Below are 27,994 nucleotides of genomic sequence, written 5' to 3'. Positions count from 1 at the left end.
CACACACACACACACGCGCGCACACACACACACACACACGATGGAATACTACTCAGCCATAAAAAGGAATGAATTAATGGCATTCTCAGCAACCTGGATGGGACTGGAGACTATTATTCTAAGTGAAGTAACTCAGGAATGGAAAACCAAACATTGTATGTTCTCACTCATAAGTGGGAGCTAAGCTATGAGGATGCAAAGGCATAAGAATGACACAATGGACATTGGGGACTCAGTGGGAAAGAGCGGGAAGGGAGTGAGGGATATAAGACTGCAAACAAAGTTCATTGTATACTGCTTGGGTGATGGGTATATCCAGATCTCACATATCACCACTAAAGAACTTACTCATGTAACCGAACACCACCTGTTCCCCAAAAACCTACGGAAATTTTTTTTTTCTTTTTTTTTTGAGACAGAATCTCGCTTTGTTGTGTTGCCCAGGCTGGAGTGCGGTAGCGCAATCTCGCTCACTGCAAGCTCTGCCTCCCAGGTTCACGCCATTCTCCTGTCTCAGCCTCCCGAGTAGCTGGGACTATAGGTGCCTGCCACCACACTCGACTAATTTTTTGTATTTTTAGTAGAGACGGGGTTTCACCGTGTTAGCCAGGATGATCTCAATCTCCTGACCTCGTGATCCGCCCGTCTTGGCCTCCCAAAGTGCTGGGATTACAGGCGTGAGCCACCGCACCTGGCCTAATAAAAAATTTTTTTTAAAAGATGTGGGTTTCAAGAGGTGATTCAGTGTTGGAGGCGAAGGTTGATTTGAGGCCCACACTTTGAGTAAGAAGGCTGTAGAGTGTCTTTGGTGATGCTATACTGTTACACCCAAATTTTCCTTCTGTGCCTCCCAGTGCCATTGATTCTTTCTGGTTATAAAGGAATTGCCCTTTTAAAGGGCTCTCTGTGCTCATTATTTCCTTTAATCTTCACAACAATTCCTTGGAGTAGTTGTATAGAATTCATGAGTCTCACACCTGTGAAGAGAGACATCAGTGAAGAGACTTACCCCAAGTGAGTCAGTGGTAGACACAGATGGGACAAGCATCTGGTTGACCCTGATATTGATTTATTTTTTAGTGTTGTGGAGAAGAATTGTCTTCATTTCTCCCAAATGCAGTGACTATTTGTTAGTCCATTCTTCAGCTCCTTATTGAGTACCTACTGCATACCAAATTTATTTGTGTGTGTATGCACTGGGGATACAGAGGTGGATAAGATAGATGCAGCTTATGTCTTCAGTTGTCAAGACACAGTCCTGCATTGCTTAGCAGGATGACTTCTGCACTCCGTGTTGGAGCTTCTTTTGAGAACTTCTGGGCTCAGAGACTATGTGTGTGATGTTGTTTTCTCATGTTCTATGGTGTCTGGATCTTCAGAGCCTGTTAGCCAGCTGGCTCCAGGAACCTATGTGTCATGGGTTCCACATGTGAACTTCTTGGTACTGGGGCTCTTGAGGTCTCTCCAGTTGGTGACAGGAAACATTCCAGGTGTGAGTGGCTGACCCTCAGAGTAGAGAAAGGGTTTTGTTGGTTTGTGTTTTGTTTCTTTGGATTTACATCTGGGTTTCTGAGAACTGACATTTTCATAATCTGTTCCTTCTCTGCATTATGTTAATAGACTTTTCTGGGGCAGGAAGAATTTAGTGGATGTCATTTGTTAGCCAAGGTATATGTCTGCTTTTTTTTTCCTTCTCCCCTCCTCCCATCAATCAAAGGATTTCTTAGTTTCTTATCTGTGAATCACTCAGGCTTCCACTTAATTGCCAGTTCAGTTTCCTCCTTGCCCATCCTCCCTTCTCTTTTCTCCTCTCCTTCCCCCACTTCTTTTCCCCATTTCCCTTTTTTCCCTCTCCCCACCACACTTCCCTTTCCTTTCCCCCTCTTTTCCTTTTCCTCAGATTCTTTTGAATTTTTCTTGATCTGCAACAAGCCAGGTCCTTTGTTAGGCATTAGTGTTAGACATCAGTGATGCATAAAAGATTGTTCTGCTCTTCCAGGAGCTAGATAAGGGCCTGGTTCAACTTCTCAGTATTCAGGGAATGGATTCCCTGCTTACTCCCTTCCTTCCTTTGGATGCCACAAAATGAGCACTTGACTGAAAATATGCTTATACGCGTTTTTACAGACTACGCCAAGCCACAGGTATGTCTAGATGAAAAATGTGTTGTGCCATTGCTACAGACTCTAAAAGTTTGGGGAACCATGGAAGTGTTTGGGTTTCTTTTGAGCCAGTCTTGGCAACCTTAAAACTTTTAGAAATGTCTCCCCTTGGAGGGAAAGGCTGAAAAAGAACTGAAGAGGAGGCCTTAAGAAATTTTCATGTTTAGAGGTAAAGTTTTGGTTAGCAAGCTGGTCTTTTCTTCCTATGTATTGTTGGTAGAGCCCATAGAGAAACAACTATTATTGCCAAATCAGCTCTTTCCTTCTCATTTCAAATTTTTCCACCATCTTAGAGCATGTGAGAATTGTTGAAAGTGGTATTCAGTCATTTCTATTAAGACTGAGGTGGGCAAGCTTAACTCATTGTTCATCTTTTTTCTTCCCAATCTTAGCAAATCCCTGATTGCAGTATAACTAACTAAATAAATTGCACAGGACTTGTGTACATCAACTCCCAGCAAAGTCCAAAGATCAAAGTTGAAAGAGGATACTGAATTCCTTCCCAGATTTCTGGGACACTGCTTCTGTGCACTGTCACCAAATAAATCCTGGAGGAGTGGTGCCTTAAGAAATAGGATAAGCTCATCCACTCCTGGGAGATTGTCATCATAGGCAGCAATCTTAATGCTCTGAGATGCTTCAGAGGGAAAGAAGGGGAAAAGTATAAAAGAACAATCCCCACATTATCGGTTTTTAGCTCAGTATTTGTAGTTTGTACCCCCTTCTTAGGATTGCTAAAATCCGTTTGCAAAGGACAGCCCTCTATTTCCAGGTCCCCTTTTCCTTTTTTCACGCTGCATTTGAGCAGTTTGCACATTTGTTGAAGAATCAGCCACAAAGTCTGTGGTTTCCTGTGGCACATTTCTAACAATATTTATACAGGCTATTATTTAATGAACTGTATAAATATTTATACAGAACAGTCTTTTGATCATAAATAGGGGCTAAAAGTCAGTCCAGTCCATGCTGAGGACTTGGACAGGAGGCTGTTTCTGTGCTTTGAAATGTCTTGTAGACTGAGAAGTTAGGTATGTCCCAGGACTTGTATGCAGCACAGCTTGAATTTCTGTTATTTTTCTTTCTCTTGGCCATCCACAGTCCGTGCCCTCATTTCTTTCCGCCTGACCACCCTCCCCATATCCCTAACAGCTGTTTTCTTTTTAGAGTATTTATCTTTGCCTAAGAAGAATGAAATGAAACCCCAGTTCTGACTCTCACCATTCATAATGCGGTCTTTGGAGTCACACTGACTTAGCCTCAAACCCCAGCCCCTCTGCTTCTGTGCCATGCGACTTTAAACAGCTTCCTGTCTGAGAACCTCACTTTCCTTAGCTGGGAAATGGGGCTCATACTGCCTACCTCACAGGGTTGCTATAAGGATTAAATGAAATCATGGAGTCACATGGTGATCTGCAGCTCAGAGCTCAACAGATATTTCTTGCTGCATTTGTTGTTCTTATTGAAGAAGTAATCAAAGGGTTTGGCTTTCAGTTTTAGCTGGATGTTGTGGAAGGAGCCCTAAACTTGCCGCAAGAGACTGTGGTTCAAATCCTGATGCCATTTGCTGTTTGTGGCACTTTGGGCAAATTACTCCACCCTTCTGAGGTATAATAAAGTGGTGATAGGTTTACCAAACTGATTGGGTTTCTGTGAATGAGATTAACATTATGTGGGAATAAGTGACACGATGATGATCCTTATCCTTGTTTACTTTACAAACTAGAAAAAGGAATAATGCTTTCCACTTTACAGTTACTTTACTTTTTGAGGCCAAGGGGTACTGGTTGCATAAGATTAGGAGTCTAGGACGCAGCAGATCATATTCATGACCCAGGAACAAAGGGCATAGAGGGGGAAGAGCAGGGGACCTATGATGCAGAAAATCCTTTGCTGGAGCTCACAGGTCGAATTTCAGGGAAGCTGCCCAAGGGCTTGAACATCCCTGCTTTCAGGTTCCAGGTATGGAAATAATCACAGAGGTCAGTTAAAACTATAATAATGGGAAAAGTGGTGAACCTCAAATATGCAAGTAGGATCTATTTCATAGAAAAACATGAACTGGGTGATGTGTGTGAATGACGCTGGGACGGTTTGACTCTTTGCTGCATGGTGCCCTGGTAATAAGTTATAGAAATCCATATTTTGCTAGAAGCAGGCCACCTGATGTTGTGGAAGGGTCAGTCTCTGAAGATGAACAGCCTGGGTTCTGAGTCAGCCAACCTTAGGCACAGCAGGCAGAGGCCCCCAGCAGAGTCCTTGACAAATGGGCATTTAGTAAATAGAGGAATAGCAGGAGGCAGTGGAGCATCCTGAGAAAGGTTAGGGCTGATGGAACCGGAGGGAATGGATTACTGTCAATTGTATTACTGCCTAGTAATATGGCATACTGGAGCAAGTTACTTTGCCTATCTAGGACTTATTTTCCTCATCAGTAAAATGGGAGTGATCATAGTTATTGTCTTCAAGAATTGTGGTCAGGCATTGTAATCAAGCTGCTTAGCAGAATATCAGATATGTGGTAAACATGGTACCTTTTTTTATTTCCCCAGTGATGAATTTTAAAGACATCCATTCACTGAGTTACAAGGACTTACTGAGCTCCTGCTGTATGCCAGGCACTGGGCTTACAGCTGTGACACAGGCGGCAGCTGGAATTAACTGTAATCATACAGCTCCATTCTCCATGTGAAGGGTGGGCTCCTGCCAGAAACCAGAACTGGAGCAAGCCCAGGGCTAACTGTAGAGTGGAAATCTGCCTCTTTGGGTTTTACTGGAAAGGAATCAGGATGTGGGTAGGGTGGTAAGATGATGTATTTTATCATATTACTCTCTTCATCAGAGAGGGAGTCAAAAGTGAGGAACCCAAGCCTGAGCACGTGGGCCAGCCCCATGGGGAATCTGTCTTGTCATCGGGGCTGGCTGGAGTAGAGACAAGTCTGGATGCTGGCTGGCCAGGTCTGTGTAAGCCAGGGTATTGCATAGATTTTTCATTTCCTATTTATTTCTTTGTTTCTTCCTAAGCGTTTATAGTAGTCTTGCAAAAGTCTTGCCAAGGGCAAAGAGTTGTTAACATGCTAGGATCAGTGTTAAGGAGCAGCACCCCGGGGGCCTTTGCAGTAGAGACAGTGGGAAGCCAAGAGAGGGGATTCCAAGTAAAGTAAGCAGCTGTGAGAGGTTGGTAGAGGGAAGGTAGAGTGGCTAGCTTCAATCTTCTTCCTGTTTGCAGCTAATAAAATTGAGGAAACTCAGCGAAGGCATTGCCCCTATTTTGTCAATCAGTGTATCCTCAGCAGGCTTCCTGGTGTTACTGTCTTCTGCATTTCTTCTGAGTCTCAGATGTCACCGATTGCAAGATGCACCATTATTTATTATTACCATGAAGTAAGAAAGGAAATGATACCAATTAATTGTAACATACCATTGATTGTAAGGTTCGCACTGATTTTAGAGAAGCTAAATATGGAAAAATGAGTGCCGTAGAATGAATAAAATGTGGTTGTAAAATGAATAAAACAGGCATGGACCTGTTCATCCTTGTTTCTATTAATTCATTGATTCAGTTGTTCATTCAGTAAACATTTACTGAAAACCTATTCTGTGCCAGACACTGTGCAAGGAGCTTGGGATACAGAAATCAATAAGTTTATTTTTTTCAGATTCAGTTAGGAAGACAGACATGGAAAGAAAAATAAAATTGTGATTCCAGAGTGGTAAGTTTTAAAAGAAAGCAGGGACAAGATACCATGTTGGCATCCTTTGTATGTATGCAAGGGGAGAAAGGGAAGAAAGCCTTTTCCAAGGAGAATTGATGGCTGACCTGGGTCTTAAAATATAATTCAGTGGTCACCAGGCAGACAAGGAAAGGAGAGAATTAGGAAGGGATGAGCAAAGGATTGGGGCAGCCTTTAGCAGCTGGGGGCAATTGAGAGCTTATGAGGAGTTTGAGGATGTCTGTAGCCTGGGGTGAGAATGAGCAGGACTGTATTAGGTGGGGCTGGATGGCAGGCAGAGGGAGCCTGTGGAAGGTGTGAGATCCTGTGCTGAGGCCCTGGGGTATATCACAGCTCAAAGCTGGTGGTTTTCAGTTGTCCTGAGAGAGGGCCTAGCAGAGGGACTGCTGGGGGGAAGGGCTGGAGGGTGGGGCAAGGGCGATCTTTGCTTCAGAGCAGCTCTGTTTTTATCTGTTTTGTTTTCTTCAAATAATGGCTTGAAGAAAAGATATCACTGTTGAATGAATGAAGGAATGAATGATTTGAAAACTGGTGCTAATGGTCATATGGAGGTCCCCAAGGGGAATGTAAGCAAGGGAGAGAAGTTGAGGTTACACACCAGTGGAGGTCTGACGAAGCTCCGATGAACGGAGCAAATGTTACTACTGTAGCTTCTCCATTTTATTTTTCACCTGCTCATGAGCCACAGAGCCAAAAGGGGGACAATTCTGTTGGGAAATCATTGTGATTAAGACAGAAGCAATTACTTTTAATGAAGTTTTTATTGTTTTATTTGTTTTTTACTGGAGTAAATATCTAGGAAGCAGTAACTGAACATCTGCTGGTTGATTTTCTTTCAGAATCTCCATGTTTGACTTGGCTAGGGAAACATTTTCTTTCTGAAGTTGAAGGATGCAGAAGGTTGCCCAGGTTGAAATTAGACTGTGGGTGGTAAGACTGCCTTGAGCTCACCTGGAGAGTTGTAAGGCATTCATCTGCTCAGTTGTGTTGGGGGCTTGTTCTTATTCTTTCAAAGCCAATCTGGAAAATAAAAGCCTCTATGAGATTCCATGTCATGCGGGCTAATCTGACCAAAGGGACTTAGAGCAGCCATGAAGGCCAAGGAATTCCTGAATGTTCTCTGGTCAGATTTCCTTGTAACTCACAAGGGGTCTGTAAGGAAAACAGATTGTCTAACTAATTCCTGATCTTGTCTCCTCGGGGTTCCTTCCCAATTCCCAGTCACTTCATGACAAAGCTGCAATATATTTGCCTCTTCTCCAAAGCTATACGGAAAGCTTTTAAGAAACAAAGGAAAGAGCATGAGACTTGGGATTGCACAAATATGGGACTTTAGGTCCAGGCTGCCCCTGAATGAAGCTGATTAAATTCCTTAACTTCTCATAGACTTGCTTCTTAATCAGTGTAGTGTATATCATTATAATAATGTACATTTACTGTTTGAATTTATGAGTAGACCTAGCTAGCATTAAGCAAAAAGTTACTTATCTCTTGGAATCTCACCTTGACCACCTGTAAAACAGAGATGTAAATAGCCTCACCTTCTAGAGTCATAGTGAGGAGTAAAGGGGACATAAGCACTTTTCACAGTGCTTGCGTGTAAGAGGTACTCAGTAGGTAATTGTTGAATGAATGACTGACTAGGAGGACAAGGTTCCTTTTCAGTACCTTGGCTTCTGTTCTTGTTGATTGAAATTCACTGAGAAGAAACTCATCTCCATTGCCTCCAGATTCTAAGTTCTCCTACCACCCTGTACTTGCCCTTACAGCACTCATCACAACTTTGCCTAAATAATTATGTATTTAAATCCTGACTCTCTCTCAAGAGTGGAAATGCCATGTCTGAGGCCGTATCTGTGCTGTTCACCCACCATGTAGCTCAATGTTTATTAGTATACTGTTATCACTAAAAATGTTTGTTGGATGAATAAATAACAAATGGCTACCGGTTAGGTAGCAGTACCTCTTTTATTTCTACTTTTGAGATGTTTTGTGACTGTCTTTGCAGATCCACTTGGTCTTCATATGGTTTTTACACTTGCTTACTATAGGTGGAGGAACTGCAATGTCTGGTGGAGAACAGAAACCGGAGAGGTACTATGTGGGTGTGGACGTTGGAACAGGCAGTGTCCGTGCAGCTCTGGTGGACCAGAGTGGGGTCCTGTTGGCTTTTGCAGACCAGCCAATTAAAAAGTGGGAGCCCCAGTTCAACCACCATGAGCAGTCCTCCGAGGACATCTGGGCTGCTTGCTGTGTTGTCACAAAGGTATGGGCAAAACTGGTGTTCTCTCCTTGTTCATGTTCCTACCTGCTGAGTGTCGTGTGTCAATCTGGTGCCGTAAACAATGTTGGGGTAACTTTAGATGCAGAGGTAAGCAAGACATAGGCCTTGCCCTTCAGGAGCTCACAGTCTACTGGCAGAGACTGATAAACAGCTAATATATGGTAAGAGCTGGGATCAAAGTAACTATAGCTGGAGCTGGGGAAAGAGCTAACCGGAGGGGGCTCAGGGAAGACAGGACAGCTTGAGGTGTGACCACATGTGGAAGAATTCACTGATCACCTTATTAACATTTACCACGCCTTTAATGTGTGCCAAAGGCTGTGTAAAATGTGTTAACTTGCACTGTGTAGTTGCATCTTCACATGACCCTATAAAGGTAATACTGTCACTACCCCTATTTTATTGAGGGAGAAATGTAGGCACAGAAAAGTTAGGTAACTTACTCAAGTTCACACAGTAAGTAGCAGAGGCAGGACTAGAACAAAGCAGTCTGACTCCAGAGGTGCGCTCTTTTTTTTTTTTTTTAATTAAAAAAAATTCAATGGGTTTTTAGGGAACAGGTGGTGTTTGGTTACGTAAGTTCTTTAGTGGTGATTTCTGAGATTTTGGTGCACTCATCACCCAAGCAGTGTACACTGTACCCAATGTGTAGTCTTTTATTCCTCACCACCCCCCAGCGCTTTCCTCCGAGTTCCCAAAGTCCAATTGTATCATTCCTATACCTTTGCCTCCGAGGTGCACTCTTAATCAGTGGACTCTGCTGCCTTCCAAGTGGACAAATGAGGATGAGAGGAACTGCATTTTGGGCAGAGGGAATAGCATATGCAAAGGCATGGTGGCACGAAAACATGGTGTGTTCTGATAAAGCAAAGAAGTCAGATTAGAGTGTCTCCCATATATGCCAGGCATATGTTCACCCTGAGTGGCCTTGGATTGGATGCAGCCTGCTGGCTTGGGAAGGAAAGCAATGCTTCACAATTCTTGTTTGTTTTTAAAGTTTCACTTGACTGTTTGATTTTATGTCTTGGTGATCAGTAATGACAGAGATCCTTTTGTCTTTTTTTCCATGGGGAAAAATAAAGTCCTGGATTCCTTCTTTTCCCTGTTCCTAGTTTAGTTCCTTAAATATTCATGAGGTGCTTGGTAATTTGCAGATGGACAATTCACCATTCTGTCCCTATTGATCAGTCTGTTTAAACTTTAATGAATTCTGGGCTGCTGTTAGTGCCCCCAGAGAAGAAGGCAGAGAGAGGAGGGAGTGGGTAGGCAGTACCAGAGCATTATACAGGAATAAAAGAGGGATGCATCTTCTCTTTTGCCCATTTAATTTTCCTCTCCTCTCCCCTCCTTTCAGCCCCCAATCTGGTAAGAATCTTCTACTCTTTGCACTTGGGCCTTCTTTCTTCTTTTAACATACAGCCTTGCTTGCCGTTAAGGAAATTATCAAGAAGAAAATATAATCCCCTGATGAAAAGCTACTTTAAAAAAGGTCTACTCTAAGTACAGCTGGTTTAATGGTAGATTTTTAATCATCTCCCTGTGGTGGCCAACTTATCATCTGTTTGAGCCCTGTTAGCTGCATAAGTACCATGGACATATGTCGATAGCAATGCTATTGCCCTATAGCAAACCTAAATGAAGCCCTTGGGTCTTAGGCGATTCTCCTCACATGGAGTATGGATATGTGGGCATGTGCCAGAAGCCACAGGATAAGCATGTTACATCTATGTGGAACATCATTGCTGGTGTGAGGCTTAAGGAGGGAAGCATTTTTATGTTAGAGAGATAATAACACCATAGGAATGAGAGAGGTAGGTGACCTGTTATAGAGCACAGATTCTGCAGCCAGACTGCCTAGATTGACATCCCACTTACAACGTTTATTAGTTTGTGATCTTGGACAAGTTACCTAATGTTTCTTGCTTCAGTTTCCTTATCTGTAAAATGGAAATGACATTAGTACCTACTTCCATAGGATTGTTGTGAGGATTAAATGAATTAATGCACATAGGATGTCATAACATTGCCTAGAAATGTGTATGGGTTGTTTCCTATGGTGGTGCCGATGGTGACAGAAAATGAGCAGATTATAGAAGATAGTGAATTTCTAAGATAAAATACTGAAAAGTCAAAGTCTACGACGGGGGAGGCGCTTCTTGGGAATATTCATTCACTCTCCTGGTTAGGGTTCTTTCTGTGTAAGACTTTGAGAAACACTGGTCTCTAGGGCAAAGGGTGGCATCAAATATGTCCTGGTCTGTCTTTTCTTCCTCATGGACTCCAGGAAGTTGAGAGCTTCAGAGCAGTTGTTCTAATTCCTTTTCCCTAAGTCATTCACATTGCCTGAGATGACTTTCCTCTTAGTTAAAGCAACAGTAAGGATAATGTGGTGTCAATGATGATGACAAAGACAGCTAACAGTTCTTGGGCACACTGGTCCAGGTACTATACTGAAGAGCTTTTACCCATCACTTCATTTTATCCTTACAATAACTACTTTTTAAGGTAGTTTTGATTGTTCTCTCTGTTTTGAAGATAGAAAAACAATGAGCTTTGAAGAGGTTCAGTAAGCAGCCTAAGGTCTCCTGAATTAGAAGGGGACGCTGTCCCTGCCACTGCTACTGCTCTCATGCTCTGTCCCTTGTCTCTCTCCAGCCATATCTCCCTCCACATGACCCTACCTGGAATTGATAAGAAGCAGCCTGAAATGTTTAGATTTTCTACACATGGGGCATCATGAGGTTACCCAGGATTACGAGTGCCTTTACCTGGTTGCCTGCTCATCTGGGAAGTGTGTGCCCCCTCAGCAGGGGTTATATCTAGTTTATCTGTATTTCTCTAGAATTCTTTGCTTGTAGTGTGTTCAATTAATGTTTGTTGAGTACATAAATGAATGATATATCTCTGTGTTTACATTGTCTGGAATACTCTTCTCTTACCTTCCTCACCTGCCCAACTCCCACCTTATAAAGTAAGCTTAGGCAGGGCGTCTTGGCTCATGCCTGTAATCCCAGCACTTTGGGAGGCCAAGGCGGGCGGATCACGAGGTCAGGAGATTGAGACCACCCTGGTTAACATGGTGAAACCCCGTCTCTACTAAAAATACAAAAAAAAAATTAGCCAGGTGTGGTGGTGGGCGCCTGTAGTCCCAGCTACTTGGGAGGCTGAGGCAGGAGAATGGCGTGAACCTGGGAGGTGGAGCTTGCAGTGAGCCGAGATCGCGCCATTGCACTCCAACCTGGGAGACAGAGCGAGACTCCGTGTCAAACAACAACAACAACAACAACAACAAAAACAGTAAGCTTAAACATTCCTGTCTCCTGAGTGTCTTCCTTGGTGACTTCTGACTGTCTATGCCCTTTTTTTTTTTTTACCAACCTCAGAAGAAAGAGAGGGTGAGAAGCCCCTCTCTACTGTCCAGAGCCCACCATCTTCACCCAGATTACTTTCTACTCCTTATCTTTGCATTTTACTTGTTGGCTTGTTTAACCCCTTATAAACTAAGAGCTGAGCTCTTAGAGAGATTCATCTTTGTGTCTCCAGTATCTAACACATTGCCTGGCACAAATTAGGTGCTCAATTAATGGCTGTTGAATGAATGTTACTTAGAGCTAAAAACAAAGAGACAAAATCCAATCTAGCATTCCTTATCTTGTTTCAGTGTCACTGTGGGGCAGGAAGGACAACTATTCTTCCTATTTGAAATATGAGGAAATTGAGGCTCTGGAACTAACAAGTATTAGAGACAAGACCAGAACCCTGGTGAGATGGCTCCAAATCTTCCTCTCTGTCTTCCTCCCTACATTCCCTAAATTTGGCAGGTTTTATTGGGCTGGTAAGCAGCACACCTAAGAGGTTTTATGGAAACTCACAAGTCATAGAGGTTATATGCAGTCCATGATTTTAAAGGTTCCTTTATGGAGCCACAAATCTTAATCATTCCAAAAAGGCGAGAACATTTCAAATTAGTGCATGATTCATACTAAACTTCTCTTAGGAAGAAGGAGAAGATAAGCTGGAGGAATCATTTAGCCAACAGGTGTTTGTTGAGTATCATTCTTTCATTTAGTCTACAAACATTTATTGAGCACTTAACTATGTGCTATGCTCTTTGCTAAGCATTGGAGCATATTAGAGGAGAGGTATACAAGAAGTCTGCTGCTTTTAAAGATGAAACAGCTTAATTGTATGAGAAAAATAAACAACACATATGAAGCCAGTAAAGTACCATTTTGTTCTGTCTTGGTGCTATCTATATGAGTAGTGGTTGTTGGGAGGGGGACAGAAGAAAGAGTAGCCACATGTGGGGTTGAGCAATAGTGTTAACCTTATATTCATAGAACCATTATAGTTTACAGTGCATCTTCATTTTCATTTGATTGCTGTTGCAGGGTGAAGTAGGGAAGAAGTTGTTATTCCCATTTACATTTGAAAAACTGAGGGCCAGAGAGTTAAGTGATTTTCCGAAGGTCACACAGGTGGTATGTGATAAGGCAGAACTCAGATGGGTCAAACCTATGCATTCTCTCTATCTCTAGCACCATATACCTTTATATTTTGCATGGAATATTATTCCAAGAACCTAACTGATGTCTTGATATTCATTTTTCTTTTCTCTATTCTTGCATTTGAAGTGGTTTTTTTTCCTCTAGTGCTAACTGGTCATGTCACTCTTTTGCTACAACCCTTCAACATCTATCACTCTACTACAGGCATAATGATAAATTCAGTTCCAGACCACCATAATGAGGTGAATATTGCAACAAAGCTCACATGAATTTTTGAGTTTATCAGTGCATATGAAAGTTATGTTTACATTATATTGCAGTCTATTAAGTGTGTAATAGCATTAGTCTAAAAAAAGTATATAACTTAATTTTTAAAAATTGCCAAAAAATGTGTTAATGATCATCGAAGCCTTCAGTGAGTTGTAGTCTTTTTCCTGGTGGAGGGTTTTACCTTGATGTTGATAGCTGCTTACTAATTAGGGTGGTGGTTGCTGAAGGTTAGGTGGCTGTGGTAATTTTTTTAAGTAAGGCAATTTTTTAAGTAAGGTTTGCTGCACTGATTGACTCTTCTTTCACAAAAGATTTCTCTGTAGCATGCAATGTTGTTTGATAGCATCTTATCCATGGCAGGACTTCTTTCAAAATTGGAGTCAGTTCTTTCAGACCTTAGCCTTATCAATTAAGTTTATGTACTATTCTAAATTGTTTGTTGTCATTTCAACATTGTTCATATCTTTATCAGAAGTAGATTTCATCTCAAGAAATCATTTCCTTTGTTCATCCATAAGAAGCAACCCCTCATCTGTTCATATTTTATCATGAGATTACAGCAATTCAATTTCATCTTCAGGGTCCACTTCTAATTCTAGTTCACTTGGTATTTCCACTACCTCTGCAGTAACTTCCTCCACTTAAGTCTTGAGCCACTCAAAGTCATTCATGAGGGTTGGAATTAACCACTTCCAAATTCCTGTTATGTTGATATTTTGACCTCCCATGAATCGTGAATGTTCTTAATGGCATCTAGAGTGGTAAATCCTTTCCAGAATGTTTTCAATTTACTTTATCTAGATCAATTAGAGGAATCACTATCTATGGCAGCTATATCCTTACAAAATGTAATTCTTAAATAATAATACTTGAAAGCTGAAATTTCTCCTTGTTCCATGGGCTGCAGAATGGATGTTGTGTTAGCAGGTATGAGAACAACATTCATCTCCTTGTGCATCTTCATCAGAGCTCTTTGGTGACTCGGTGCATTGTCAATGAGGAGTAATACTTTGAAAGGAATCTCTTTTCTTTGAGCAGTAAGTCTCAACAGCAGGGTTAAAATATTCAGTAAACCATGCTGTAAATAGATGTGCTGTCATCCAGGCTTTGTTGTTCCATTTCTAGAGCACAGGCAGAGTAGATTTGGCATAATTCTTAAGGGCCGTAGGATTTTTGGAATAGTAAATGAGCATTGGCTTCAACTTAAGTCACCAGCTGCATTTGCCCCTAACAAGAGAGCCACTTGTCCTTTGAAGCTTTGAGGCCAGGCATCGGCTTTTTGTCTCTAGCTGTGAAAGTCCTAGATGGTATCTTCTTCCAATATAAGGCTGTTTTGCCTACCTTAAAAATATGTTGTTTAGTGTAGACACCTTCATTGATTGTCTTACCCAAATCATCTGTATAACTTGCTGGAGTTTCTGCATCAGCACTTGCTGCTTCACCTTGTGTTTTCATGTTATGGAAATGGCTTGTTTACTTAAACCTCCTGAACCAACTTCTGCTAGCTTCAGACTTTTCATTCTGTAGCTTCCTCACCTGTCTCAGCCTTTACAGAATTGAAGAGTTAGGACTGTGCTCTGGATTAGGCTTTGACTTAAAGAATGTTGTGGCTGGTTTGATCTTCTATCTAGACCATTCAAATTTTCTCCATATCAGCAATAAGACTGTTTCACTTTCTTATTCAGGTGTTCACTGGAGTAGCGCTTTTAGTTTTCCTCACGAACTTTCTTTTGCATTCACAGCTTGACTATTTGGTGCAAAAGGCCTATTTTTTTTGCCAGTCTTGGCTTTCCCTATGCCTACTTGACTAAGCTTAATCATTTCTAGCTTTACATTTAAAGTGAGAGACTATGACTCCTTCTTTCACTTGAACATTTAGAGACCATTGTAGGGTTATTAATTGGCCTAATTTCAAAGTTGTGTCTCAGGGGGTAGGGAGCCCTAAGGAGAGGGAGAGAGATGAGGAATAGCTAGTCTGTGGAGCAGTGAGAACACACACCACATTTATCTATTAAGTTTGCCCGTCTTATATGGGTGCAGTTTGTGGTGCCCCAAAACAATTGGAATAATAACATCAAATATTATCATTAGCAGATATAATATTAATGAAAGTTTGAAATATTGTTAAGAATTACCAGAATGTGACACAGACATGAGGTGACATGAGCTGTTGGAAAAATGACACTGATAGACTTGCTCTTTGCAGAGCTGCTACACACCTTCAATTTGTAAAAAACGCAATCTGCAAGATGCGGTAAAGCAAAGCACAATGATACCAGATATGCCTGAGGCATACCTCAAACTGCAGTTTTAGTTCCAGACCACTGCCACAAAGCAAATATCTCAATAAAGCAAATCACATGAATTTTTTGATTCCCCAGCATACATAAATGTTTTGTTTATGCTGTACCGTAGTCTATTAAGTGTGTAATAGCACTGTATCTAAAAAAATACGTACCTTAATTAAAAAATACTTTATTGCTAAAAATGCTAATGAAGTGAGCACATGCTGTTGGAAAAATGGCAGCAATGGACTTGCTCGCTGCAGGGTTGCCACAGACGTTCAATTTGTAAAAAATGTAATATCTGCAAAGTGCAATAAAGTGAAGCACGATAAAATGAGGTATGCCTGTATTTGGGTAGAACTCAATCCTTAACATGGCCTTCAGGGCCCTACATGGCCTGTCTCGACTTGCATTCCTGGCTCATCTCATGATGCTTCTCCTGGCTCTCTGCATTCCAGCCACACCTTCCTTCTGTCATGTCCTCAAACATGCAATGCTCCCTCTAGCCTAAGAATTGTTACCCAGATTCTTTCTTCTGGCTGCATGTCCTTCCTACCTTCCACCAGCATATCTAACTCCTGTTCATCCTTAGACCTAAGCTATCCAAACCAATAGTTGCTGAACCCACAATGCTATTTAAATTTATAGTAATTACAATTAAATATAATTAAACATTCACTTCCTCTTTTGCTCCAGCCAAATTTCAAGTGCGCAATAGCCACATGGTGGCTATTATACTGAACAGCACAGATATAGCACATTTTCATTATCGTAGAAAGTTCCATTGGATATTGCTGCCTCAAATCTTAATTCAAAAGTTAGTTCTTCAAGGAAGGAGCATTTTCTCTACCAATACCACCTCCAACTAAGTCTTATTTCACTTATTAAATGTTTTCACAGTGCCTTGTACGTCTCTTTCATAGAACTCCATGTGGTTCATGAATCATTCATTTTTTGTTATCAAATAATAAAATCATTCTATAAATCAAGAATAAAATACCATAAAATGAAACAAAATAATAAGATATTTCACTTTTTGGATTAATGTATGTCTTCCCTACTAGATTTTATGTTTCAGGAGGGCAGGAGCTATGTTTTGCTTACCCAGAGCCTGGGTTATATTAGACCCAGGAAGTGTAAAAAAAATGAAGGGTCAAAATAAATTGAGAGCACTTTGGGAGGCCCAGGTGGGCAGATCATGAGGTCAGGAGTTTGAGACCAGCCTGGTCAACAATGGCAAAACCTTGTTTTTACTAAAAATACAAAAATTAGCTGGGCGTGGTGGTGCGCGCCTGTAATCCCAACTACTGAGGAGGCTGAGGCAGGAGAATCACTTGCACCTGGGAAGCGGAGGTTGCAATAAGCCGAGATCGCAGCACTGCCTTCCAGCCTGGGCGACAGAGCAAGACTCCATCTCAAAAAAAAAAAAAAAAAAAGAAAAGAAATTGAGACCTCCCTACTTCTACCCACTGGAGAAAACTTGAGAAAGGTTGTAGGGCAAAAAGTGACTCTTGAACTCTTAAGAGAAGACAATTGGAACTGGAGGAATAGAATGGTCAGAAGCGCTGAGATGGGAACGTCAAGGATCCAATCCTAGCTGGAATAGGTGGTTTCTAATAGGAAGAAGGAAAGAGAGGCTAGAATTGACGATACAGGGGTAGGTGAGACAGCTGGCTCAGACCAATGGGGAGCTCCTCTAGAATCATCCTGAGTTTGAGATTGACCAGTCTTGCAACAGATTCAGAATGGCTGGCAGAGAAGAAACTAAATTTAAGGATGTCAGGAGGCAGACATCCTGATGAGTTTCAGAGGCTGAGATTTTTTTTTTTTTTTTAAACTATAAACTTTGGGAAGACTGGGACCATGTCTCTCTTGACCAGGATATGTTCTCTGTGTCTGGCACATATAGGTGCTTAATATTTTTAATAATAAATGGCTAGATTAGACTATTGGCAGAGGAATAAATAGGAGGGCTGAGACTGAGAGGCTTTAGGAAGGCAGGCATAACTGGACTTGGTAACAATGGAGAGGAAGGAGGTAGAGGCTATTTGAGTTTCAGTTCTTGGCAGAATGTTGGGGTCCCTGATATAAATGAGAGTATTTGGCCTTTATTTCATCATCTTATCATCAAATGGCAATACCATACCTAAGCTGGGATGCTATGTAGGTAAAGGATTAGGACTGGGTTTATTTACTTCACTGGTCACTAGAGTAGCTTTTACAAAATTGACTGCCTTCAAGGGCCTTCCAGGTAATGCACGCCCCAACATAAGCTGTATTTGTCTTCTCGCTGTTCCCCCTCCCAGGACCTCTGCGCTCGCTGTTCCCCTGCCTGGAACACTCTTCCCCCAGATTTCCATGAGGTCCACTCCTCATGTCCTTCAGGTGTATCCTCAAATTTCACTTGCATCTTGCATAGGAACCACCTCCTCCTTGCATTCCTAATCCCCCTGAGTAATCACTTTCTAGTATACTTTATCTACACTATGTAATTTATTTGATTTATTGGGTATTGTCTATCCCTACTAAAATGTAATCTCCAAAAGAGCAAGGATTAAAAAAAAAAGTTTTTCTCTCCATTGTTTTTCCAATACCTAGAAGAGAAAATTCTGCACAGCCTGACCCTAGAAGGGGCTTGATTATTTTCGCTAAGGACTTATGGCTAAGTGAGTGATTGAACTGTGTAGCCAACAAGTAGTGATGGAGCCTGAGGGAACTGGTGATTGCATAACTCCTCGTACGCCCCCAAAGCTGACAAAGGCATTCAAATCAAGATTTAAAAGAATACAGTACCTGCCACTCAGAACTCTACTGCAAGCTGGATTATGTCCATGAAGCCCCAGGCTTTGACCCTTGCTCTAAATAGAGCTAAGGATAAAACCAGGTATGCATCTGACCCTCCAGTTCTCAGTTTGGAGGGTTTCTAAGAAACACCGTCTCCCCACCCAATATGGCAGATCTTGCTGATTTAAAACACATGCAGAATTGAACCATTTCTCACAATAAGAAGAAAGTGATACACAATCCCTTCCCCAAATATTTGTTTGCTGCCCCATAGCTATGAGTTGACAGTTGTTAGACATGGAACAGGTTACCAAATGAGGTTGCAGAAATCTCTTTCTCTGGAAATTCTTTAGAAGAGCAATGTGCTTTCTCTCTAGCTAGGGAAATTCTCTTGATTCCAAGCTGTTAGAATGAGATTACTAGGCTGCTTTCTTCTTCCATTAATAAGAATATAAAAAAGAATTCTTAGGTCACCAGGTCAAGCCCCAGAGGCCTTCTGGGTAGTGTGACTCTGACAGTCATCTTTCTGGGATGGTTTAGGTGGTGTGGGGTGAGGGGTTGGGAATGGCAATGTTCCTCAGCTGTGGATGAGCATGATCATAAGGCACTTCCTTATAAGGCTGGGGAAATAGTAGTGGCTACCTAGCTAGATCAGGTTTAAATGCATGCCACAATTACTCTTCCAGTTTCTTGTGAGAGGTCTCTGTTTGAAAGATAGAGACACTGAGTCTTTGTGACTGAAGGCCATGATTGTAATATTGAGCACTCTGTAGGTCTGTAGAGGGGATTCATAACATACATTGAAGAAAATATTTTCCTTGCTCCTACTAGGTTACTCCCGCCATGATTCTTAGAAAGATTTGAGTCTATCCAATTTTTTCTATTCCTATTCTTTTTGCTTGTCATTTTTATATGTGCTTACATGACACAGCAAGCATGCTGTGCTTTGTACATAAAAACATTCCAGGAACACAATAAGGCATTGAGTGTATTTCCTATCCTATTTTCTATAAAGGTTTACTGGTTTCAAAGTAATTTCAGACTCCACTGATCCCATTCAAAGCCCTTGATTCTTACTTGGGAGGTATCTCTCACTCAGGAAACTGAGGCTCAGAAAGTTGATGGAGTTAGTGCAGGATTACCTGACCCAGAAGTGGTGGAGTTGGCACCAGAAGGAAGTTCTTTGGACACCACATCCTGTGTTTGTTTCTACTCCCAAACTGCCTTGTGGTATGGAGTTTGAGTCATCTATATTTTCTCACCCAAGTCCTCTTTTGACTAACTGCAGACCTGTGTGAGATGGGCTTACCCAAGTCAGACATGTACTTTCTGGGCACAGAAGCCAATTGGGCCACATAGCAAGTAGATGTTAGGGCTGGGTGATTGATTGATTGGTATCCCACGTGGAAAGATTTGAAGCAACCAATTTGCTCTAATATAAACTGCTACTTACTGTGCACTGATGCCAGATGTTGAGCTCATCACACCTTATTTTGCTGAATTCTCATATCATTGGGAGATGCAGGTTTAGGTAATAGTTTTGTACTGCCAAGGAAGCTGCTTATCTGACTTCACAAAGTTATATAACTTGGAAATAGTAGAACCAGATTTCAGACTCAGGTCTTCTGCCCCCAAAGTTGCTGATTTAACTGCTATCCAGTGATTTCCAAGCCAAGTTGTAAGGACATTCCAGGCAGAAATAGCCATACCTGTAAATGCTATAGAAACATGAACCAGCAAGGCAAGAGAGGAGTTGCAATGGCTAGAATTGTGTAACTTGCCTTCAGCCACGTAGCCATGGTGGCAGAGCTAGGATTTGAATTCAAGTCTTTGTGACTCATTGTCATGAGGCCATACTGCCTGTCAGGAAATGGGTTTGGTTCTCACACTGTAAGTCTAGATTGATCAGTGTGGTGAAGGCATCTGGGTATTCACCTGGTACTGTGGGTCAAGGTACTACCAGCAGTCACAGATGGGTCAGCAGCAAGTGTTCTCCTCTAGATCACATGTCCTTTCCACAGGATGAGTCTCTTGGGCAACAGGAAATTATCTGATGACAGAGGTGAGCAGTATGGTATAATGGAAAGAAAATAGACACTGAGTTTGAATTCTGGCTCTGCAGTCTACTGGCTGTGTGACAAGTGCAAGTTCCTTAACCTCTCTGTGCCTGCTGTTCACCCTTTCCCTCCCCAATCATCCACTTTTTTTTTTTTTTGAGATGGAGTCTCATTCTGTCGCCCAGGCTGGAGTACAGTTGCGTGGTCTTGGGTCACTGCAACCTTTGCCTCCTGGGTTCAAGCAGTTCTCCTGCCTCAGCCTCCCTAGTATTTGGGACTACAGGCACATGGCACCACACCTGGCTAGTTTTTGTATTTTTTAGTAGAGATGGGGTTTCATCGTGTTGGCCAGGCTGGTCTCAAACTCCTGACCTCAAGTGATCCACCTGCCTTGGCCTCCCAAAGTGCTGGGATTACAGGTGTGAGCCATTGCACCCGGCCCCACTTGTTTTTCGTGAAAAACTAATATTAAATGTTTCTTTTGGAGGGCTTTGTAAGGATTAAATAATATGTATGTCAAACACATGGCACATAGTAGATGTTCAATATATGGCAACGGTTTATTAATATGACTTGAAAAAAATTACTGCTTTTCTTTTTTGGACATTTCTCATAATTATGTGAAGCTCTTGTTTGAGGAACGTGTTAAATAGTAAGAAATGGAATTCTAAATTATAAGTCTGGTATTTCCAAACAGGAAAAAAATAATTATATATTTTAAGGTGAATTTCACTCAATGAGGATGGACATTTTTGAGTTGACTTTTATGGGATTTAAAAGGTTGTAGTCATGTTTTAAATTAATAGAAACTGGTCGCTCATGCTTTTTCTATAAAGGAAACCATAGAAACAAAAATAAAAAATAGAATTAATCGATAAATCTGTTACTCTACAACTTTAAAAATTATACGAACAAGTGTAAAATCTATATCCTCCTCCTGCAGTTCCACCCTCAGGAGCAACCACTATTAACAATTTGTTGCATATTCTTTTTTTTAAAACCTTATTAATATATCATGGATGTCTTTCCATTTTATCTTTCATAGCTCAACTCGTTTTAAAAGTATTTAACAGCTTGATGTATGATTTATATATCATAAAAGCCAGCCATTGTAAATGTATAATGTTGTTATTTTGTAAATTTATACAGTGGTGCAATCATCACCTACTCCAGTTTTAGAACACTTATTACTCCAAAAGTTTCCTTACACCTGTTTGCAGTCAACCCCAAGCCCCAGTCAAAGGCGCTTTCTGTCTTTATAGGTGTTCTTTTTAGAAATTTTATATAAATAGAATCATATAGCATGCTTTCTTTTATATCCGGCTCTTTTCACTTAGCATAATGTTTTTAAGGTTCATCCATGTTGTTACATATATCAGTAGTTCCTTTTTCTTGCTGAGTAGTATTCTGTTATATGGATATACAATACTTTATTTAACAGTTGGTTAAACTGTGATGGATATTTGGTTGGTTTTCAGCTTGGGAATATCAATAATGCTGCTATGAATATTCACATACAATTCTTTGTGTTGATGCATGTTTTTATTTTATTTTATTTGGTTTGTTAATATTTTGTATTATAGGTAGATACCTAGGACTGAAGTTGCCGGGTTGTGTGGTAAGATGTGGCTGTATTTTACATTTCCATCAGCAATGTATAAGGGCATCACTTTCTCCACAATTCTCTAACACTTGGTATTGTCAGTCTTTATGATAATAGTTATTCTAGTAAGTGTGCAGTGGTATCTTATTGTGATTTTAATTTGCATTTCCTTAGTGACTAATGATTTGAGCACTTTTTCATGTGTACATTGGCCATTTGTATATTTTCTTTGCGGAAGTGTCCACATCTTTTGCCAATGTTATCACTGGGTTGTTTTTCCTCTTATTATTTGAGTTTTAAAATATATTTTATATGCAAGTATATTATCAGATGTGTTGTTTGCAAATATTTTTTTCCAGTCTGTAGCTTGTCTTTTCATTTTCTAATTGTTTCTTTTGAAGAAAAAGATTTTTAAATTTTGATGAAGTCAAAATTTTTTCTTTCGTGGGTCTTGCTTGCTTTTTATAAAATCTTCATCTAACGCAAGGTTGCAACAATGTTCTCCTGTTTTCTTCTACACATTTTATATTTTTAGTCTTACATTTAGGGATGTGATATGTTTTGAGTTAAGTTTTGTGTATGGTGTGAGGTAAGAGTCTAAATTCTTTTTTGCATATAGGCATATAGTTCTAGCATCACTGTCAAATAGTCTGTCCTTTCCCCCATTAAATTATATTGGCACATTTACCAAAGCCAATTGCCATAAATGGGTTTACTTCTTATATCTCTGTTCTATTGATTTATAAATTTATCCTTATACCAATACCACATAAACTTAGGAATGCTAGTTTTATAGTAAGTTTTGAAGTCAGATAGCATATATTTTCCAAGTTCTTTCTTTTCAATTTTGTCAGTTTCTACAAATAAGTAGATAAATAAATAAATAAAACCTGCTAGTTTTTTTTTTTTTTCACTTTAAGTTTTGGGATACATGTGCAGAAAGTGTGGGTTTGTTACATAGGTATACATGTGCCATGGTGGTTTGTTGCACCCCTCAACCCATCATCTAGGTTTTAAGCCCCACATGCATTAGGTATTTGTCCAGTGCTCTCCCTCCCCTTGCCCCGCACCCCCTGACAGGCCCCAGTGTGTGATGTTACCCTCCCTGTGTCCATGTGTTCTCATTGTTCAACTCCCACTTATGAGTGAGAACATGCAGTGTTAGAAAACCTGCTAGGATTTTAATGGAGTTGCGGAGAATCTGTAGGTTAATTTGAAGAGATTACCATCTTAACAATGTTGAATTTTCCATTTTACGAGTGTGACATATTTCTCCAATTTTTAGCTCTTCATAGCAATGTTTGGTAGTTGTCAGAGTATAGGTCTTGAACTTCTTGTGATATGTTAATTCCTGAATGTATTTGTCAGGTTTCTCCAGAGGGACAAGGCCAGTAGGAAATATATATGTATATGTACTTGTATGTATATGTGTATATATATATATATATATATATATATATATGAAAGAAAGTTTGTTAGGGAGAATTGGCTCACATGATTAAAAATGTGAAGTTCCACAGTAGGTCATCCGTAAGCTAGGGAATGCCAGTAGTGTGGCTCAGTTCAAGTCCAAAAGCCTTGAAACCAGGGAAGCCAACAATGCAGTCCCGAATAAGTCTGAGGGTGAAGGCCTGAGAGCCCCAGGCAGGCTGCTAGTGCAAGACCTAGAGTCCAAAGGAAGATGAACCTGGAGTCTGATGTCTAAGGGCAGGAGGAGAAAAGGTGCCTCACTGCAAAAGGGAGAGAGGGAGGAAGTTAAGCAATCTGAGTATCCCCCTTGTTCCACCTGCTTTGTTCTAATCACACCCATTACTGATTAGATGGTGCCCACTCACATCAAGGGTGGCTCTTCCTCTCCCAGTCCACTGACTCCACATGTCAATCTCCTCTGGAAACACCCTCACAGACACACCCAGAAACAGTGCTTCACTAACCAGCTAGGCATCCCTCAATCCAGTCCAGTTGATATCTAATATTGAGCATCACACTGAGTATTTCACTTTTTGATGCTATTGTGAATGGGATTATTTTCTTAATTTTATTTTTTATCTTTTAGTTGCTATTAAGTAGAAATCCAGTTGATATTTATATGTTAGTCTTGCATCCTCTCATCTTACTAAAATTGCTTATTCTAGTAATTTTTTTAGCTTATAGATTCTTTAGGATTTTCTGCATATGAGATCATGTCATCTGCAAAGAAAGACACTTTAACTTCTTTTCTAATCTGTATGCTTTTAATTTACTTTTCTCACTTTATTGCCATGGCTAGAAGCTCAAGTATAAGGTTGAATAGAAGTGGTAAAAGTGAATATCCTTGCTTCATTTCTGATGGGGGAAAGCATTCATGTTACCATTAAGTATGATGTTAGCTGTAGGTTTTTGTAGATGCTCCTTATCAGGTTGTAGAAGTTCTCTTCTATGTCTGGTTTATTGAATGTTATATTTGGAGGGTAGGGGTTCTTTTTTCTGCATCTGTTGAGATGATCATTTTGTGTTTGTACTTTGTTCTGTTAATGTGCGTATTCCATTAATTAATTTATGGATATTAAACCACTCTTGCATTCCTGGGATGACTCCACATAGTCATGGTATATAAAGGAAAGTTTTACATGCTGGAAGGTTTGGTTTGTTAATATTTTGTTAAGGATTTTTACTATGTTCATGATAAATATTAGTCTGTGGTGTCCTTTTCTTATGTATTTGCTTGACTTTGGTATCAGGGTAATACTGGCTATGTAATATTTGTTGGAAAGTGTTCCCTTCTTCACTGTATTTTAGACAAGTTTGTGTAGCATTGGTACCATCTCTTCCTTAAATGTTTGATAAAATTTCCCAGTGAAGCATTTGGACCTGTAGTTTTTTTATTTTTTGTGGGAATGTTTTAAGCACAAATTTGATTTTTCAGAAAAAAAGTGCTTCTCAATTTTTCACATGGCTTTGGCCAATTTCCATAACCCCAAAATGGTGGTTTTTGATAGTTTTGTCCAGTTTATTAGTTTTATTTTGCTAAGAGGATTTTTTGACTTCACACCGCCACACCCAGAAGTTGCCTCTCTACCTCTTTTTAAAAAAAATCTGTATAGTATTTCATTTTACAAACATGCCATAATTTATTTAATAAAAATAGTTTTTTCACTTTTAAAATATAGTCTGAGCAGTGCTGAAGCTAACCTTCTTCTATATATAACTTTACTTACTTTTGCTAATAAGATACGTGCATTTTTAATTTTAATAAATGTCAAATTATTCTCCAAAGTTTGTTGTCATTAATTATATTGTTAGAATAATCTCCAAGAAGGTCCACTTCTGCATATATTGCCACTACGATATACAGGTTAAGCAACCCTACTCTGAAACTAAAATGCACCATAATTCAAAACTTTTTGAGTGGCATTGTGACGCCACACATGGATGTCTAAGATAGTAACATTTTTGTTTTCTGATGATTCAGTGTACATAAACTTTGTTTCATGCACAAAATCATTAAAAATATTGTATAAAATTACCTTCAGGCTATGTGTGTAAGGTATATATGAAACATATATGAATTTTGTGTTTAGACTTGGGTTTCATCCTCAAGATATCTCATTATGTTATATACAAATATTCCAAAATCTGAAAAATTCTGAAATCTGAAATGCTTTTGATCACAAGCATTTCAGATAAGTAATAACAGCCTGCAGTATTAATCTTTTATATTTTTGCCAATATGAAAAGCAAACAGTTTGATATCTTTTTGTTTGTACTTATCTAATTGGAGGTGGGAATCTTCTCATATGCTCTTTGACCATTTCTTTTTATTTTATGAGGTGACTTTTTATTCCTTTGCTTAATTTCCAATTATTTTTAATTATTATTATTATTTTTTTTGAGATGGAGTTTCGCTCTTGTTGCCCAGGCTGGAGTACAATGGCGTGATCTCGGCTCACTGCAACCTCCGTCTCCCAGGTTCAAGCAATTCTCCTGCCTCAGCCTCCTGAGTAGCTGGGATTACAGGCACACACCACCATGCCTGGCTAATTTTCGTATTTTTAGTAGAGACAGGGTTTCACTGTGTTGGCCAGGCTGGTCTTGAACTCCTGACCTTGTGATCTGCCCACTTCGCCCTCCCAAAGTGCTGGGATTACAGGTGTGAGCCGCCATGCCTGGCCTTAATTTCCAGTTAGTTTGGTTCTTTTTTTCTTATTTATAGGATCTTTTGGGATTATAGTGATACTAAATTTTTATCTGTTTTATGTTGTAAAGATTTTTTTCTATTCTGTCATTTCCTCCTTCTAGTTGTAACTGTTTTCAATCTTTAAAGACCCTGGTGTTGTAATTTATGTTTTTATTTGTTTTTAAAACAGAAAGTTGTACAAGGGATTGATTTAAACCAAATTCGAGGACTTGGGTTTGATGCCACGTGTTCTCTGGTTGTTTTGGATAAGCAGTTTCACCCATTACCAGTCAACCAGGAAGGTAAGACCATGTCTCTTCCTTTTCCCAGTGGTGGGATACTTGGCTGATTAATCCAATGGGCCCAGGTGGAACAGGAGGGCAGGCGTCTCTTGCTGCTGATAGTAAAATTTAGAGGTAGAGTGAAGTGACACAGATCATGTTGCAGAAGTCAAGAGCTTGGAGAGCAGTTGGTATGAGTGGGGTGGTGTTGATGCTGGATTAGGGGGACTTGGCTTTCTAAAACTCAGGAGCCACAGTGCAGAGCTTGGTAAAGGAAGGACATGAGATTGTTAGCTAGGAGTGATTAACCTTGAAACACACAGGTGGTTTTGATGTTTTCTGAGAAGAGAGTGTCAGTGCTTGCAGTTTCTTTGTATACGATATTCCTATTCCGTGCTTATCTGAGTGGATGAGCCAAGTCCTTTGAAAGGAAATGGAACATGGTAGACAGGGCCATGTGACAGATAGAAGCTAGAAGCAGATGGCCTCTCTATTTTCAGTAGCCAGGCCAAAAGACATTCACATTAAATGGTGTTGTCCTAATAGACACTTGTGAGTACAGAAATGAGCTGTTTGAAATGTAAAGTGCTACTTGGGTCCACCATCAGAGATTTTTCACAGCAGATAAGGTTGTCCCTTTTGGGGAATTTTAGCCAATAACGCTTGTACTGGGGTTACAAACCCGAAAGTCTATTAATATATTAATGTAATAATTAATACATTAGTCAGATGGGTAATGTAAATGAGTAATAGGCCAGGTTTGAGAAAAACCACTGCACCTGTGTGAAGATAAATTTCAACTGATATTTAACCTTGTAATGAGCAGACGACATTAGGGAGCAGTGGAGGCTGCATTGCACTGGAAATTGCATGCTCCATCTGAAGGGAAGGGCCAGCTCTAGGCATTGTCAGTCAGCTGTTGCCAAGATAGCCATTGCAAACATATTTGGGGCTAGATTCTGTTAGAGAACTCTTGATTCTGCACACTGTTGCAGCAGCATCTTTCTTAACTATTGGCTATGAGGTAGTAGGGTACATTGATACACAGTGGAATTAGAGTTAGGTGGGGACTCTGATTGTAGCTCTGCTGTTGCTGAGCTGTGACACCTTGGGCAAGCCACTTAACTCTGTGTTTCTCAGTTTTCTTCTCTGAAAGAATTTGAATGAATCAGTAGCTTTGCTGTGAGAATTTAGTGAGAGACTGATACTTAAAATGCTCAGAAAAGTTTCTTCCATCAGATGATGAATTTTTTAAGTTAAGAGAATATTCCGGTCACTACTGTGGACCTAATGTATGAAATAGTGATTATTATAATTATAAGGACTATAAATGATCATCTATTTGCATCCCTTTTCACTATAAGTGATCACTATAAATAATCATAATCACTATGTGCTGAAAATGGATGCAAATAGATGAATGATTAGAGCACAGTGGTAATGATGACCATTTTCTGCACACACACACACACACACGCACACACGCACACACACACTTTTTTCCCTCTTCTTGCGACATTTATTAACACCTCCTGTGTTCCAAGCCCTGTCTTAGCAAATGCTGGGGCTTCAAAGATAAATCAGGACGGTTCTTTTTCTTGGTGGCTGTTCATTGGCTCAGTTGGCACTGTTCTGGCCCAGGACAGGGCAGCCTTGTTCTGAGCCATTTCAGAAAGCAGAGACCAAAACTGGGTAGAGCAAACCTCAGCTCTGCAGCAGCAAGCATTCACTAATTACAAGATGTGGCCAGCCACAGACCTGGCCGTTTTGGGAGGCTGTCAGTATATCTTTTATGGGCTTTATTTAAGTAAAGGTCAGGCGATTGTCTGTTCGGGATGCCATAGATCAGATGTCTCTTACTGCTGATAGTGAG

At 40.3% G+C, this 27,994-nt stretch overlaps 1 protein-coding gene across 33 annotated transcripts in view; it reads left to right on the top strand.

Moving 5' to 3' along the window:
* The window catches only part of FGGY (FGGY carbohydrate kinase domain containing), a 486,570-nt gene that overhangs the window by 16,828 nt on the left and 441,748 nt on the right, over window positions 1–27,994 (top strand). For 12 of the 33 annotated variants that reach the window (XR_002938170.3, XM_024346101.3, XM_063801337.1 and 9 more), the window contains exons 2-3: window positions 7,945–8,159; window positions 26,031–26,142. The exons of 3 other annotated variants lie outside the window; for them this stretch is intronic. Coding sequence is in view for 23 of the 30 variants with exons in the window: in XM_024346101.3 (XP_024201869.1) it covers window positions 7,959–8,159; window positions 26,031–26,142 (313 nt within the window). In the remaining 7 variants the exon portion in view is untranslated. Of the gene's footprint in view, window positions 1–1,999; window positions 2,145–4,051; window positions 4,122–7,944; window positions 8,160–26,030; window positions 26,143–27,994 lie in introns of those variants that run through there. 18 more of the 33 variants (XM_063801364.1, XM_054683487.1, XM_054683507.2 and 15 more) reach the window with 5 other exon arrangements.

The sequence above is a fragment of the Pan troglodytes genome, chromosome 1 (genome assembly GCF_028858775.2).
Source record: "Pan troglodytes isolate AG18354 chromosome 1, NHGRI_mPanTro3-v2.0_pri, whole genome shotgun sequence".
NCBI classification, from domain to species: Eukaryota; Metazoa; Chordata; class Mammalia; order Primates; family Hominidae; genus Pan; species Pan troglodytes.
Note: the sequence above shows the minus strand (reverse complement) of the source record. Positions and strands in the feature narration are given on the sequence as shown.